Here is a 13,879-nt window from a genome sequence, read left to right as displayed (position 1 = left end):
ATGATACTGATTTTCATTACGATACAGATTTTTAACCAATAGAATCGCGATATGGCATTCACGATAAAGGTGGCACACGCGCACTGACCAATGGCGAGTCAAATACATACGCTTTGACAGTTCTCAATATGTAAACAAACTGCCAAACTGACAAACTACTTAGTTTGTTTGCGTTACAAAATTAATAAATTTGAATATATTTTTTGTTGTAAATGATCATAGAAAAAATCGTGTATACAACTTGCATTTAATTATCATTATGAAGCTCGTACTCTATACGTACTCCCCGCTAGGCGGCTCGTTTCGTATCACTCATACTCGCTTCATAATGACCATTATTAAATGCTCGTTGCATAATATACTATTATTATATTTTTTTTGTTGTAAATGATCGTAGAAAAAATTAAAAAGTTACTACATTCTTTTAAGAATACATTTAGATGTTCAAAATTGTACTTGAATAGTTTAAGTCAACAGTGGAATGTAAACATGGAACATAAATAGACAACATATTTTATCGCCAACCGTCACTAAACTCATTCATTGTTATACTCATTTGCCCTCATTTGCGGCAGTAAAGTAACACTTTATTGCACCGAAAGAAGAATTTTACTTTACCTGCCGCGATTATTATTCAAATTAACCAAGATTGAATGGAAGTGGTCGATGGCAGTAATCGATTATTTATTTGAGTGAACTTAAAATTTATTTACTTTAATTATTAAAAATATTGTACAAAATTTACGTTATTATTAATTAAATTTATGTCAAAAAGTGAAATTCTGTAGTATTTTGGAATTATATTTGATATATTGATATATATACTCGTAAATGTTTATTTCGTCTAAAATTAAAAAATTCTTAAATTGTAGTTAAAATGATTGGCGATAAAATTTTGTATGCGCCACGTCAGTAAAGACTCATTATCGAACTCGTCTGTTCCTCGCCTCGCTCGCTTCGCTCCCTCTGCTAGTAATATCATACTCACTCGTTCGATAAAGAGTCACTTTACAGACTTGGTACATAAATAATTATTATTTAGTGTTCAAACATGTTCTTGATTATTTTAAGTCATCAGCAATTAGGACAAAACAGATTATATCAGCAAGTTAACGATATCGATGATACCGCTGGGTTGTTGAAACACCAGAAGAAAACATTGTTAAAATCATAAAAAAATAGCTGTTTATTGAAATACATTACAAATATTAAAGGAAAAATACTGCTAGGTAAACGAACATCTAAAAAATATGAAATGCGGATCTACGGGGAGGAAAATGGGGAAATCCCCCCTCCTAACACGGTCCAAAATTAAAGAAAAGAATTGTTGTTGAATCATAAAAATATATTAGCTGACATGAAACTTAAATCACATACATACAAAAATTCAACCCAACACGCTATTTAAGAAAATTAAGGGAACTTAATGCATATAACTTATTTTATGTCTTTGGATTTATCTTTTTTTATCTGTTTTGGTTGGTGTTTCAATGGAATTTCTCCCTCCCCTAAGGCAAATTTTCCCTCCCCGGCAAATGCTTAGATCCGCCACTGAACTCTACAGTGTTTCTTACAAACAACCAAGGCTTTAGAAAACTAGTGTTTCCTAGGACACGCGCCAACTCGTAACTTTTAATGACAAACATTTTCAAATCAAAATGTACACCGGCCAATTCGTAACTTTTCTTACCTGACCTGCCAACTTGAAACTTTCTTCAGGTGAATTCGAAACCATTGATTAAATCTAATACCTTAAATCTAATCCGAATGTTTCTTGGTTTGCTTAAAAACATTATATTTGTATTTTATGTACCTATAAAAATTGGCAAACATTGAAATATCTTAATAAAATAATTGAAACAGTAATATAGTGTTTTATTAACACGTGTTATAAATATTATTTCCATCAAGTATAGCTCTACACGAGCTTGGTTTTTATCAAGTAATTGTAAATTTAATATTTAGATGAATATTGACCGTGTATTTAATACTTAAAAATACAAACAATGAAAAATAAGTATGTTGACTACCACAACAAACCGTTTATCAGATTAATATTGTTGGACATGCTTTTCCAGCCTTGCGTGCCGCAAAGACCGCATAATTGACATTCCGTTTCAAAAGAAAGAAGGGCAACATCATGTGACTTGACTAAATTGCTTATTGATCTCCTTTTCTCCGGAAATACAATTAAATATAGGTTTCCTGAGTAGGTATCTGCTAATCAGACAGGAAAGCAATTATTACTAATATTAATGAGAAATTATAAATCATCGGTACCTAAGTGGTAGAGTTATCTCACTCTTTTTAAGAGTTCTTTTATTTAGTCTAACGAAATCGCGTGATATAGAATTATATTTTGTTGCCTTTTGGTACAAAGCTTCCTTAACTCTTATTATTTAGTGTATCTCCTAGTCTTTAGTGTATTATCATTCCAGCGTTTTGGGTGATTCGTTTTCCTACATGTTTCCTTTTGAATACGTTTTATTTTTATTGATATGCTTGAAACATTTAAAGGACGTCCCGGAGTAGACTTTTTATTACATGACGTTTAAAAAAAATCGATTAACAATTTCAAATTTCATGATATGCGATTTTTCTCCACTTCTTGTTATTTATTTTTCTTTTCTAGTCTTGTAGGCCCATTATTTCCATATCTTTTCAACCTCCTGCTTCCATCTATTTTTTCGGTCCCCTTTTTCTCTTTTTTAAGGCTAGCTAGAGTCTAGTATAGTACCCTTTTTGGAGTCCTCTCGAGGTGACCTCGCTATATAGACCCTAAATCTCTGTGCCTTTATCACTCCTATTATATGTGTTAATTTGTTGTCCTTTATTATTCCTACACTACATATATCTTCCTAAGAATTTTCCTTTGCCAGATCTCCAGTAAATTTTTTTCATGTTTTGTTATTGTCCATGTTTCACTGCATTATGTTACTATTGATGGTATAGTTGTATTGCTTTTCTTGATTAAAACTCGCTTTTTAGCATTCCATTAAACGCATGTGCACTTCTACTTTACTGCCATTATTCTAGCTTGTATTTCTTCTTTACTGTTGGGTTTACGTGATATTTTTGCTACAAAATAGGTAAATCATTCTACCATTTCGAAATCGTATGATTTTCCTGTTTAGCTCATATTCTATACCATACTTAAAAGTATAATCACATATGGCAGTGAAGTTTTGCCACTGAAACAAAGAACAGAGAAGATGTTACTAGAAACAGAAATGGACTTCTGTAGAAGAGCAGCAGGCAAATGAAGAAGAGATCGGATACAAAATGAGAGAATACGAGAAATGATGGGAGTCACACATACAATAATTGATGATATAAAAATAAAACAACTCATATGGTACAGCCATGTACAGAGAATGCCAGATGACAGGATCTCTAAACAGATTTTGACGTGGACACCACAAGGGAGAAAGAAAAGAGGAAGGCCGAGAAGAAGCTGGAGGGAGGGAATTGGAAAAGAACTAGAGGAAAGAGAAATCCATCCTGGTATATGGCTAAACAGAAAAGAATGGCTGTTAGGAATCGGAAGGCATCGGGAAGTAGTAGTAGTAGTATGTAGTATGATTTTCCTTCTTCTACTTCTACTTAAAACTTTTCTCCATTACTGAACTGACCATCGGCCATTCCATAAACTTTGTTTTAGTTTCATTTATGTACCTACTCTACCTACAGTTCCATTTTCTTCGCTGATGTTACTACTCTCTGCACGATCTTCTGTAGTTCTTTTTTTCCTCTTGCCAGCAACACCACATCATCCGCAAATCCCAAAATCTTGTTCATTTTTTGATATAGGAGTCCTTTCCTACTGATTTTCGCTTCTCGAATTATTTTTTCTAGGCATAAGGGAAAAAAGGACAGAGGCATATCTATACACAAAGAAACAGAACAACTTAAAGAGTATACCCAGCAAACCTGCACCGGCATTTGAACGATAATAATATTCCACACTAAATTCCGTCGAGAGGCATTTCAAGCTAATAAAAATTTTCGATCACATCTGACATACCAACACTTTCTTTTATTTAAATGTAAAGATAAGAACTGCTTAATTAATTATTTAATTACCATTTTTCCTATTCTTAAAATTGAAAAAAAATAAGATGTATTGCTCAAATTGCTTTCCCCATCAATTTTTCCAAACTCCTGTTATGGCCATCTCCTATGTGTTTGTTCTTTAATCTGTTATGTGTTATTTTATCTACTTTAAAACAAAAATTTTTTTCATTATTACAAAAACCTATGAATTCAGCTGAAATTTTAGGTAATGTATTTTCAATTTTTAATTAATTTTTAACCTATTCAACTATTTAGTAAATTTAACAGAGAGATATTATCATAAATGAAACATTTGTTTTATCTTATTTTTTCATATATTGTTCTTCAACTTTTTTGTTATATTCCAAAAAGTTTCATTGCTCTACTGATAATTATAACTTTGATTACAGTAAATTAAATATCAACTATTGCATTACCTATGCACTTGACTTTAACTAGTTCTTGTATATGACCTTATTTGGACATAATAAGTATACACTCTAATTTAGAAGTCCCTATTTATTCTTTAGTACTAGTAGTCAACTTTTGAATTAGCTATTAATGATTTTATTGCTTGACACGTTTAATTAAAATTTTAGCAAATTACTTATTTTTCAATTTTCAACGTTCTCCAAATAAATCAAAATTTTTCACAATCAGATCACACCTATTGCATATCCGATCAATCAAGTTTAAAATTGCACACCCAATTTTACATCTATAGGTTCTTGAACATCCTAAACAACATCTAGTAACCCTATATAAAAAATCTATAAAAATAATAAAAATAACATCACTTTATATATAACCAACAATTTTTCGTGTTGTTTTCTTACTATTACCACCGTATTCCCCTGAAGATCCTGCCAAAATTTTTGTTAGTTTAATGCAGTCACATCTATCCAACTACCAACCCTCCTTTTAGCAAAGTTCTAAGCAAAAGTATGATATTGACTTATACTAACAATCATCCCTTATACCGGAAACATTAAATTTTACTTTAACCGGGACCTGAAGAAGCTGTGCAAAGTATAGACAGCGAAACTGGTCATCAGTTGTAAAATAAATTATTTGTGAGAACGTCTTTCTTTGTTTACTGCAATAATTTTAATTAATTGCTTAATTTTTCTATTTCAGGAAGTACCAAAAATGCTTACTTAGCCCTAGTAACGTCAATTAGGGATAGACCCGTGTACTTGGCCACCAAACTCCACGACGCAATGCATGGTATGGGCACAGACGACAAAACACTTATCAGAATTATAGTATCTAGATCAGAAATAGATCTTGAAGATATTAAAGAAGCCTATGAGGCCAAATACGCTAAGACTTTGTACGAAAGGGTGTCGGTAAGTAGGAAATATAGCTTACTATATCTAACTTAGTTAAGATTAGATCACTTTCTTCTTCACTTTGTTACTAATACAAAACTATAAAGTAGGTAAAGATATATTATAAGTACTACAAAAACAAAAAGATATGTACTGGTACTAGCTAAATATTAGATAAATAATGTTACATATAATTATGTGATACTCTTTTTGCTCAATTTCTCAGAATCTCCTTTTTTTACATTATGTACATTATGTTCTTCAAAATGCACAGCTTGAATTATTTCCACATTCTTGAAGTTCTTGCTTTTTGCTTGTTCATTAACTTTCATAAAATATCCACATGGTTTTTGATACTTCTGTAGAAGTAGAGTAGGTACTTCTATGCAGGTAGTTCTAATGCCTAGAAGAATTGCTGATACAAATAATGTTTTTAATAATATTAACATAAACATTGTTATATCTTCTAAATATTATACTACGGAGGGGAATCCTGGACACTCACTGAAGCGATGGAGAAAAAACTGATGGCCTTCGAGATGTGGCTATAAAGGCGAGCTCTAAGGATATAATGGTCGGACAAGATAACCAACGAGACCGTGCAACGAAGAATGGGGAAAGAAAGAGAAGTGATGTATACGATTAAAAGTAGAAAGTGAGAATATCTCGGACACATAATGAGAAACGGCACTAAATACAGATTGCTTAAAATAATCTTCCAAGGCAACGTATTCGGAAAGCGAGAAATTGGGAGAAGAAGAATATCAGGGTTAAAAAACCTGAGTAAATGGTTCTCTACAACAACAGCTAATCTATTTAAAGCATCAGCTTATAAAATAATTATAGACAAAATGACCGCCAATACTCGAAATGAATAGACACCAAAAGAAGAAGTACATATTAATGCGAACTAGGCTTAATCGATTTGTTCTTCGTATATATTGTGCATGATACTATGCGTACTCTACAAAACATGACATATACCTCAGAAACAAGAGCAACACACAAGCATGACAAGAAACTATTTGGAGACAAATGAAAGAGAATCCTATGAAAAATAACCGAAAGGACACTACTAAACAGAACAAGGAGTAATGGCAATAAAGACCAATGCAGTATAAATAACATTAATGAATAGGTACAAGGAAGAAATAGAGAATGGAATAGCCATATCGATCGAATAGCAAAGAACAGAGTACCTAGTGAGAATAGCCCGGGATAAGTCGTCATTTGAAAGAACAAGCACAGGTCGTCCACAGAAAAGGTGGAATGATAATATTCCACTAGCTTAGAAGGTGACGTCGAAGAAAAACATGACATTTTTCTATATAAAAGTAGAAGAAGAACAAGAAGAAATGTCTAATCGATATAGTTCCTCTCGAGATTCTGTGGTTTGCACTCAATACGAAAGCACTTTCCGGTAAATAGAGTAAATAGGGTAATAGGGAAATAGATGGTGCTGCATGCAATTAGGATGGATGAAGTGGAAGTGAAGAAGGAAGCGAGTAGTATGTTGTGTGACAGAAAGATTCATATTAAACTGAAGAGAAAATTCTATAAAACTCCATAAAATCCTATAATGTATGTATCTGAATGTTGGGTAGTTAAAAAGAAAAAGGAACAACGAATGCGTGTGGTGGAAATGGGAATGATTAGGTGGATGATAAAAAGTAATAAAATAATAAACTAATTTAGATTTAAGGCAAGAATGGCATAATATAGGTTAAGATGATTCAGGCTTGTTCAACGACGTAACATGAATCACTCAATATGAATAATTGCTGATTTGCATGTTCCTAGGAGCAGCAGGAGATAAAGACTAAAGAAGACCTTAAGCTTCATGGGGGGAAACGCTTAAGCAAGACGAGTCTGAAAAGGGGATTGATATTGATATGACTCAAGATAGAAACTTATGAAGAAATGTAATTAGGGAAGCACAACCTACATAGGAATAAAGGCAAAGGGAAACGGTGATAATGATAATATAAGAAATGTCTAATCAACTGTAAGTTCAGTGGTAATCAATTAGTAACAATGTAATGGACAATAATTGCATTCATTAACGATAAAATAAAAGTAGATAAAAATATAAGTCTTGCATACACTACACTCAGAGCAGCGGTTCTCAATCTGTGGTACATGTACCACTGGTGGTACGTATTCATTATTTGCCGTGGTACACAAAACGCAAAAACAGCCCAAATCAGCACCACTATTATAGTTAATTAGATTACCTAGCTAGATATATAGGTATTTTAGTTAGGTGATACCAAAAATAATAAAAAGTATTTTGTGGTACATGACTCGAAAACCTTGAGACCACTGCACTAGACAATCGAGAGTTTTTTTGAGTTCGTTCAGTCATCTGGCGGTACTTATCTCAGTTTTTGGTTCCCCTGCTTCACAGGAAATCAAACTGACGTGACGGAAGCCTACTAATGTCATTGTTTACGTTACAAATCAACTACTATCCATGATATACTACTTTTAATTGGAAAGGTAAAACCTGTTAGAGAGTAGTAGTTGAGAACAAAGGCTGTTGCTAAAAGGGGAAGCAAACAAGTATATTCGTCCAAAATCTGACGACCTAGAATCATGGAATATGATTTTATGCTAACTGCTAAACAATTATCATTCAACACAATTCATTCTTTTGTACACACATCCCAACTTCTTAATATTCTGAATATAAAGTCAAATTTAAGACTGTAAGGCTCTAAACATAACCATGTTGTTTCCCATAATTTTATAGATGTGTACCGTAAGCTAGCCTTAGAACATATCCACACAAATAAACATATTGAGCTATCAATTTTTTTTATTTTTTAGGATGACTGCTCTGGAAAATATCTTAAGACATTGTTGACAATAATAGGCTAAGATGGACAAAATTTTTGTTGAATTTTGAATTATAACACTTGCCACAGAGTTATTATAGTATTAGTTTAGTTAAAAGTTATTAAAAATGGATTTGAGACATTTCATAAAGATCATTTTAAATTCTATGCAGACAATAGGTATATAAATATATATTTAGGGGAAATGTTTCTTTTGTTTTTTCAAAATTAAAAATTGTTCATAAAAGCTAGTGATAGAATCATGTTTTAAAGAAAGCAACGTTTTTAAATTGGCGCTTGGTCTCTAAAGCTCTTAAGATGAAGTCAGATAATTGCGAAACGAACGAAAATTTTCAAATGTTTTTACACTTTCTGTCGTTCCATGGTATTCTTTTGGGATTTCTCTTTGTTATGCCTACATGCATCTCTCGAATGACCTTTAAGTGAATTTTGATTTTTGAGTTTTGCTATTCTTCGCCATTCTAGATTTGAATATTACAGCATTCTTAACAAAATATGTCCAAACAGTTTCATTTTCCTCTTGATTTCTGGGAGTAAGGAGCCAGATCTTCTTTTTCTTCTTATTTTTGTATAGACATGACCATGTCTGTTTTATTTTTCAACGTGCCTTCAGTAAATTATCGTTCCATCGTTTTCGTGGTCTTCCTATTTAGTCCAGGGCGCATCTGTTTTGAGATGGACGTTGAGAGATGACTCAATTTTTTGCAGAAATTGCTTAAAAATAGCTCAAATAATAATATTTGAGTTATCCTCCCACTCAAAATGGTCCGGAACATTGTTTATATAATCAAAATGTCAAAATATGAAGGAAAAATTCGATTTTTTTATTGGTTTTTTGATTATAACTTTAAAACTATTCATTTATGAGAAAAGTTATACTGACATAAAAGTTGTAAAAGACAAAATTAAATTTTCTACAAAACAGAATTGGTTAAAAATTAAAAAAAAAATAGTCACCCTTGTTGCAAAATAGCAATAATTGCGAAAAAACCCATACAAAAACAAGTATTCGCATTTTACGTTTTTCAACGATTTGTGCTACACTTAGGACCTTCATATTTTACCCAGAAAAGCTTTATGATATAGTAAAATAACACTGTAAATTTCATTAAGATAGCTTTAATAGATTTTGCAAAATAAATTTTGCAATCCAGCATTCGCAAAAAAATATTCATTTTTTTTAATGTTGCAGGACTGAAAATAAAGCAGATAGCAAGTTGAAGCATTGATAGCATTTTTTTGCTTATAGACCTTTCATTTGCAATTTGCAAAATTAAATTCGATTAATTACCACGGCGTCAGGAAATTTTTTAAATAAACATTAATTTTTGGTGCTACGCGCAGGACAGCGGTGTTCGATTCACACAAGTTGATTTCCACCAAAATTTCTTCCAATCTTTATCTAATATATTATTTTCTTTCTCTGTATTTTGTTGTATTTTAATATTTTAATTCCACAAAAATCAAACTATTTTTATGATCGTTTGTGAAATATTGTTTAAACAATTGCATATGTTTAAAAATAATAAACTTTTATTCTCTAAGTTAAAATATATGAACAAGGAAAGTTTTTGCTAAAAAAAGTGTTATTTCAAAAGATAGAGTATGTGTTTTTATTTTGCAATAAACAAATTTATTTATTTATATCGAAATGTAATAAAAATTAAAATGTATCAATTATTATCAAAGGTCATTGGAATACCCAATCAGAGCAAACTATCCGCTGTCCTGCGCGTAGCACCAATAATTAATGGTTATTTAAAAAATTCCTGACACCGTGGTAGTTAATCGATTTTAATTTTGCAAATTGCTAATGAAAGGTAGAGTACACTTCTATACGCAAATAAAAATGCTATCAATGCTTCAACTTGCTATCTGCTTTATTTTCAGTCCTGCAACATTTAAAAAAATGAATTTTTTTGCGAAAGCTGGATTGCAAAATCTATTAAACCGATCTTAATGATATTTACAGTACTGTTTTACTGTATCATAATGTTTTTCCGGGTGAAATACGAAGATCCTATGTGTAGCATAAATGGTTGAAAAATGTAAAATGCGAATACTTGTTTTTGTATGTTTTTTTCGCAATTATTGCTATTTTGCAACAAGGGTGACTATTTTTTAAATTTTTAACTAATTTTATATTGTAGAAAATTTAATTACGCAACTTTTATATTAGTACAACTTTTCTCGAAAATGAACACTTTTACAGTTATAATCAAAAAACGAAGAAAAAATCGAATTTTTCCTTCATTTTTTGACATTTTGATTATTTAAACAATATTCCGGACCTTTTTGAGAATGAGGATTACTCAAATATTATTATTTGAGTTATTTTCAAGCAATTTCTGCAAAAAAATTTGAGTCACCTCTCAACGTCCAAATGTACTAATATTTTTACAGATGTTTGTCGCCGTCCTTACTACTCTATTTGTTGTCATTCGGCATATGTGGTCATTCCATTCTACTCTTCTGTTTCCTACTTATCTTATATCTGTACTTCTTACCATTTGTACCATCTTACCTGTCTTACCATCGATTTTTTTGAACGGTTTTCATTTCCACCGTTTCAAGCAATATTTTGGTCTTGTCTGTTTCTGCCGCGTATGTCATTATTGGTCCGATGACGGTTTTATAAATTCTGCTTTTCATTTCTTTACCTATATTTTTATTTTTCCATATTGTGTCATGTTTATCTTTTACTTTTAATTTTATTGTGTTGTTCTGGTAGACGTTTTCGATCATTTTAATTATTCCTAGAGGTACCTCTCTTGAGTATAACAAATGGATAACGTCCTTTAATTTGACCCTCTCAAATGCTTTCTTAATGTCCACGAAACATAAATATGCCGGTTTGTTATATTCTAGTAATTTCTCTTGAACTTGCTTCATTAAAAATATAACGTCGGTGCATGATCTTCCTATCCTAAAACCTTTTTGTCCTTCTGCTAATATAATTTCATTCAGTTTGTTTGTTATCTTATAACTTTGGTTGTTAATTTTAATGTTGTGTTTAATAAGTTAATTCCTCTGTAATTTTGAGGGTCCGATTTGTCTCCTTTTTTGAAGAGAGGTGTTAGGATGCTTGATCTCCATTGAGCCAGATTCGGTGCTTACTTTAAAACCACATAGACAACCAGATCAAATAGACAAGACTATTTTTGATTGACAAACATCATTCATGATTATTTAATGTTATATTCTTTTATTTTTAGGATGATGCTACTGGAAAATACGCAAAAGCATTATTGACATTAATTGGTTAACTTTTCGAAATGTTCTTTTCCAAAATTTAGTGTGTACTTTTTGCTAGGTGTATACTTGTTCAGTATTGCGGTCAACATAAAAGTTAATATATCAGAATTACTGTATTTTGAATAAAAGTCTTCAACGAAATAATGTTAAGTTAGTTTATCTACTCAAATTTTTTATTCGTAAGTTCCCCTGAGGATTATTATGTATTTAAAAAAATATATTTAGGTACTAGAAATACTCAGAAAAATGTAAGGTATTTAGGTATTTTCGGAATAAGAGGGTTTGTGCAGTAGGTATTCTTGATGCTGATGTTCACTCTACTACCAATATATTTACAATGACAAAATAACAGCTGCCAATATATTTATATATTACACAAAAAATTGTCTTATTTTAGTTCTTTGTAGCCATGGCATGCAAACTAACCAAAACTTTTACTATGTTTTGTTTTGAATGCTTTTTCTCCATGAAAATAAATGTGACCGTATCAAATATAACATCACTATAATGTTATTTTTTCCAAAGTAGTTAAGAGACATTTTTAGTGTCATTGTTAACCTCCTTTTAACTATTTATGGTAATTGTTTTCGTTGTTGTTATTAACTTGCTAGATCTAATAGACGAAGATGTAGTACATTCAATCAGTGTAGACGAGATAAGACGAGCCTTTAAAGGAAATGAAAAACGAGAAAGCCACAGGACCTTGATACATCCCCATTGAATTAATAAAACTCGGACCATTAATAGTAATAGAATTTATTATTTATCTATTAATATAGAGATAATAATTTAAGACTTTAAGACCACAGCGTGGGTATTTCATTACAGAAACCAGAATTATCGTCACCAGCCATCACGACGATAAAATGTGAAATCCCATAGAATCGTGCGTGTTTGACAATTTATAGGTTCTGATAGTAATTGAAAAGCATTATGAGGATTCCAATGAGGTACCTACTCAAAGAAAGAATTTGTAGTTCGATAATTACCCAAACGTTTTTAATATAAAAGGGAGATTTGAGGGGAAGTAGTGTATGTCTAGGTAATAAAAACTATCCACATACATAAAGAAAAAGTGATTGGAGGGTTTAAGTATACACATTCTTCCCACATAAAACTCAAGAACTAGTGCAGATATGTACAGGACTGGCCAAAATTTAAAATTTAAGAAAAATAGCAAGCTAAAATAATACTATCATCCTTATCAAAAGCAAAATCTCAGTTGAAGCCTATGCGATGGATTTGATACCCTCTATATATTAGCAGATTATTTAGTTTACCATACCACGTGGCAAGAAATCATATCGAAAATATGCTCATATATACTACTTTGGGAAAAATAACAATATTTTCTTATCTTATAAGCACTTTCTTGTTTTATTTCTAATTAAATAACAAAAATACACGTTTTATACAAAGTTGTTTTGAGAACTGTTACTTTATCTACTTCTTTTCCAGAGCGACGAATCTTCAAACGTCAGAAAGATCCTGCTCGCTTTAATTGAGTGAACTTTTAAATAATGTTTGATAAATGTGAGCTTAAAATTCACAAAATGCTTGAAACGGTAGACTGCACCTGATATTTGCTAAATTTTTATAAAAAAAAGTTATGTTAAACCTATTCTAAAATGTATTTATTTCTATTGAATGTTATATAACGCTTATATATTTTATGATTGTATTTTTAGATGGTTGTGACGCAAATAAATATATTTTACAAAAGTGTAGCTCTCTTATTTTTTCCAGTATACAGGGCGCAAGCAACTAAAGCCTCCTACCAAACTGTATTCTGCACTTTTCATAGTTTTAGCACAATACAGTTAAACAAGAACTGTCGGATGATATAAATTTAAAAAGAGGAGTAAGACAAGGCTGTATACTATCGCCTTTACTCTTTAACTTATCCAAAAACTTAACTGGCCAAGAAATATACATGCGATACAGATGAAGAAAAACAAACCTTGATGATACCTACGTTGATTGATACCTACGACTTTTTGTTAACATATTGAGGAAAAAAATATATTTCAGTTCCCAAAATCCCTTAAGGAGTACTGATATACCTTTCCTAATCTTAAATAGGTCGATATGACAATAAATATCTCGTAGTGTGATAAGTATCCTCCTTCGCTGATTGAGGCGTGCGATCTAGAAAAAAACATTAGCTCTAGAAAGTTTAACTTTTTTAAGCATACAAGTCAAATTTTAGAGCGATGAAGCCATTGGCATATCTTTGACAGCTGCATAAAGTTGGAAAAGTGTTAGGAAAATGACACATATGGGGGAAAACAATTTGTATCTCTCAATAAACAGTATTATGATAAATAAAACGACGAATTAAACAAAAGAAAAACTAGATAAATATAATAATGAAACTAATGT

The 13,879-nt window shown here is 31.3% G+C and overlaps 1 protein-coding gene across 3 annotated transcripts in view; it reads left to right on the top strand.

Moving 5' to 3' along the window:
• Positions 1–13,219, top strand: part of LOC114337571 (annexin B9) — a 45,263-nt gene extending 32,044 nt beyond the window's left edge. The window contains exons 6-8 of one of the 3 annotated variants that reach the window (XR_007696967.1): positions 5,191–5,402; positions 8,214–8,401; positions 11,458–13,219. Coding sequence is in view for 2 of the 3 variants with exons in the window: in XM_050646129.1 (XP_050502086.1) it covers positions 5,191–5,402; positions 12,956–13,006 (263 nt within the window). In the remaining variant the exon portion in view is untranslated. The remainder of the gene's footprint in view (positions 1–5,190; positions 5,403–8,213; positions 8,402–11,457) is intronic. The other 2 variants (XM_050646129.1, XM_050646128.1) reach the window with 2 other exon arrangements.
• Positions 13,220–13,879: the final 660 nt, after the last annotated feature.

Source organism: Diabrotica virgifera, chromosome 3 (genome assembly GCF_917563875.1).
Source record: "Diabrotica virgifera virgifera chromosome 3, PGI_DIABVI_V3a".
NCBI classification, from domain to species: domain Eukaryota; kingdom Metazoa; phylum Arthropoda; class Insecta; order Coleoptera; family Chrysomelidae; genus Diabrotica; species Diabrotica virgifera.
This window is presented reverse-complemented; position numbering and strand designations above follow the sequence as displayed.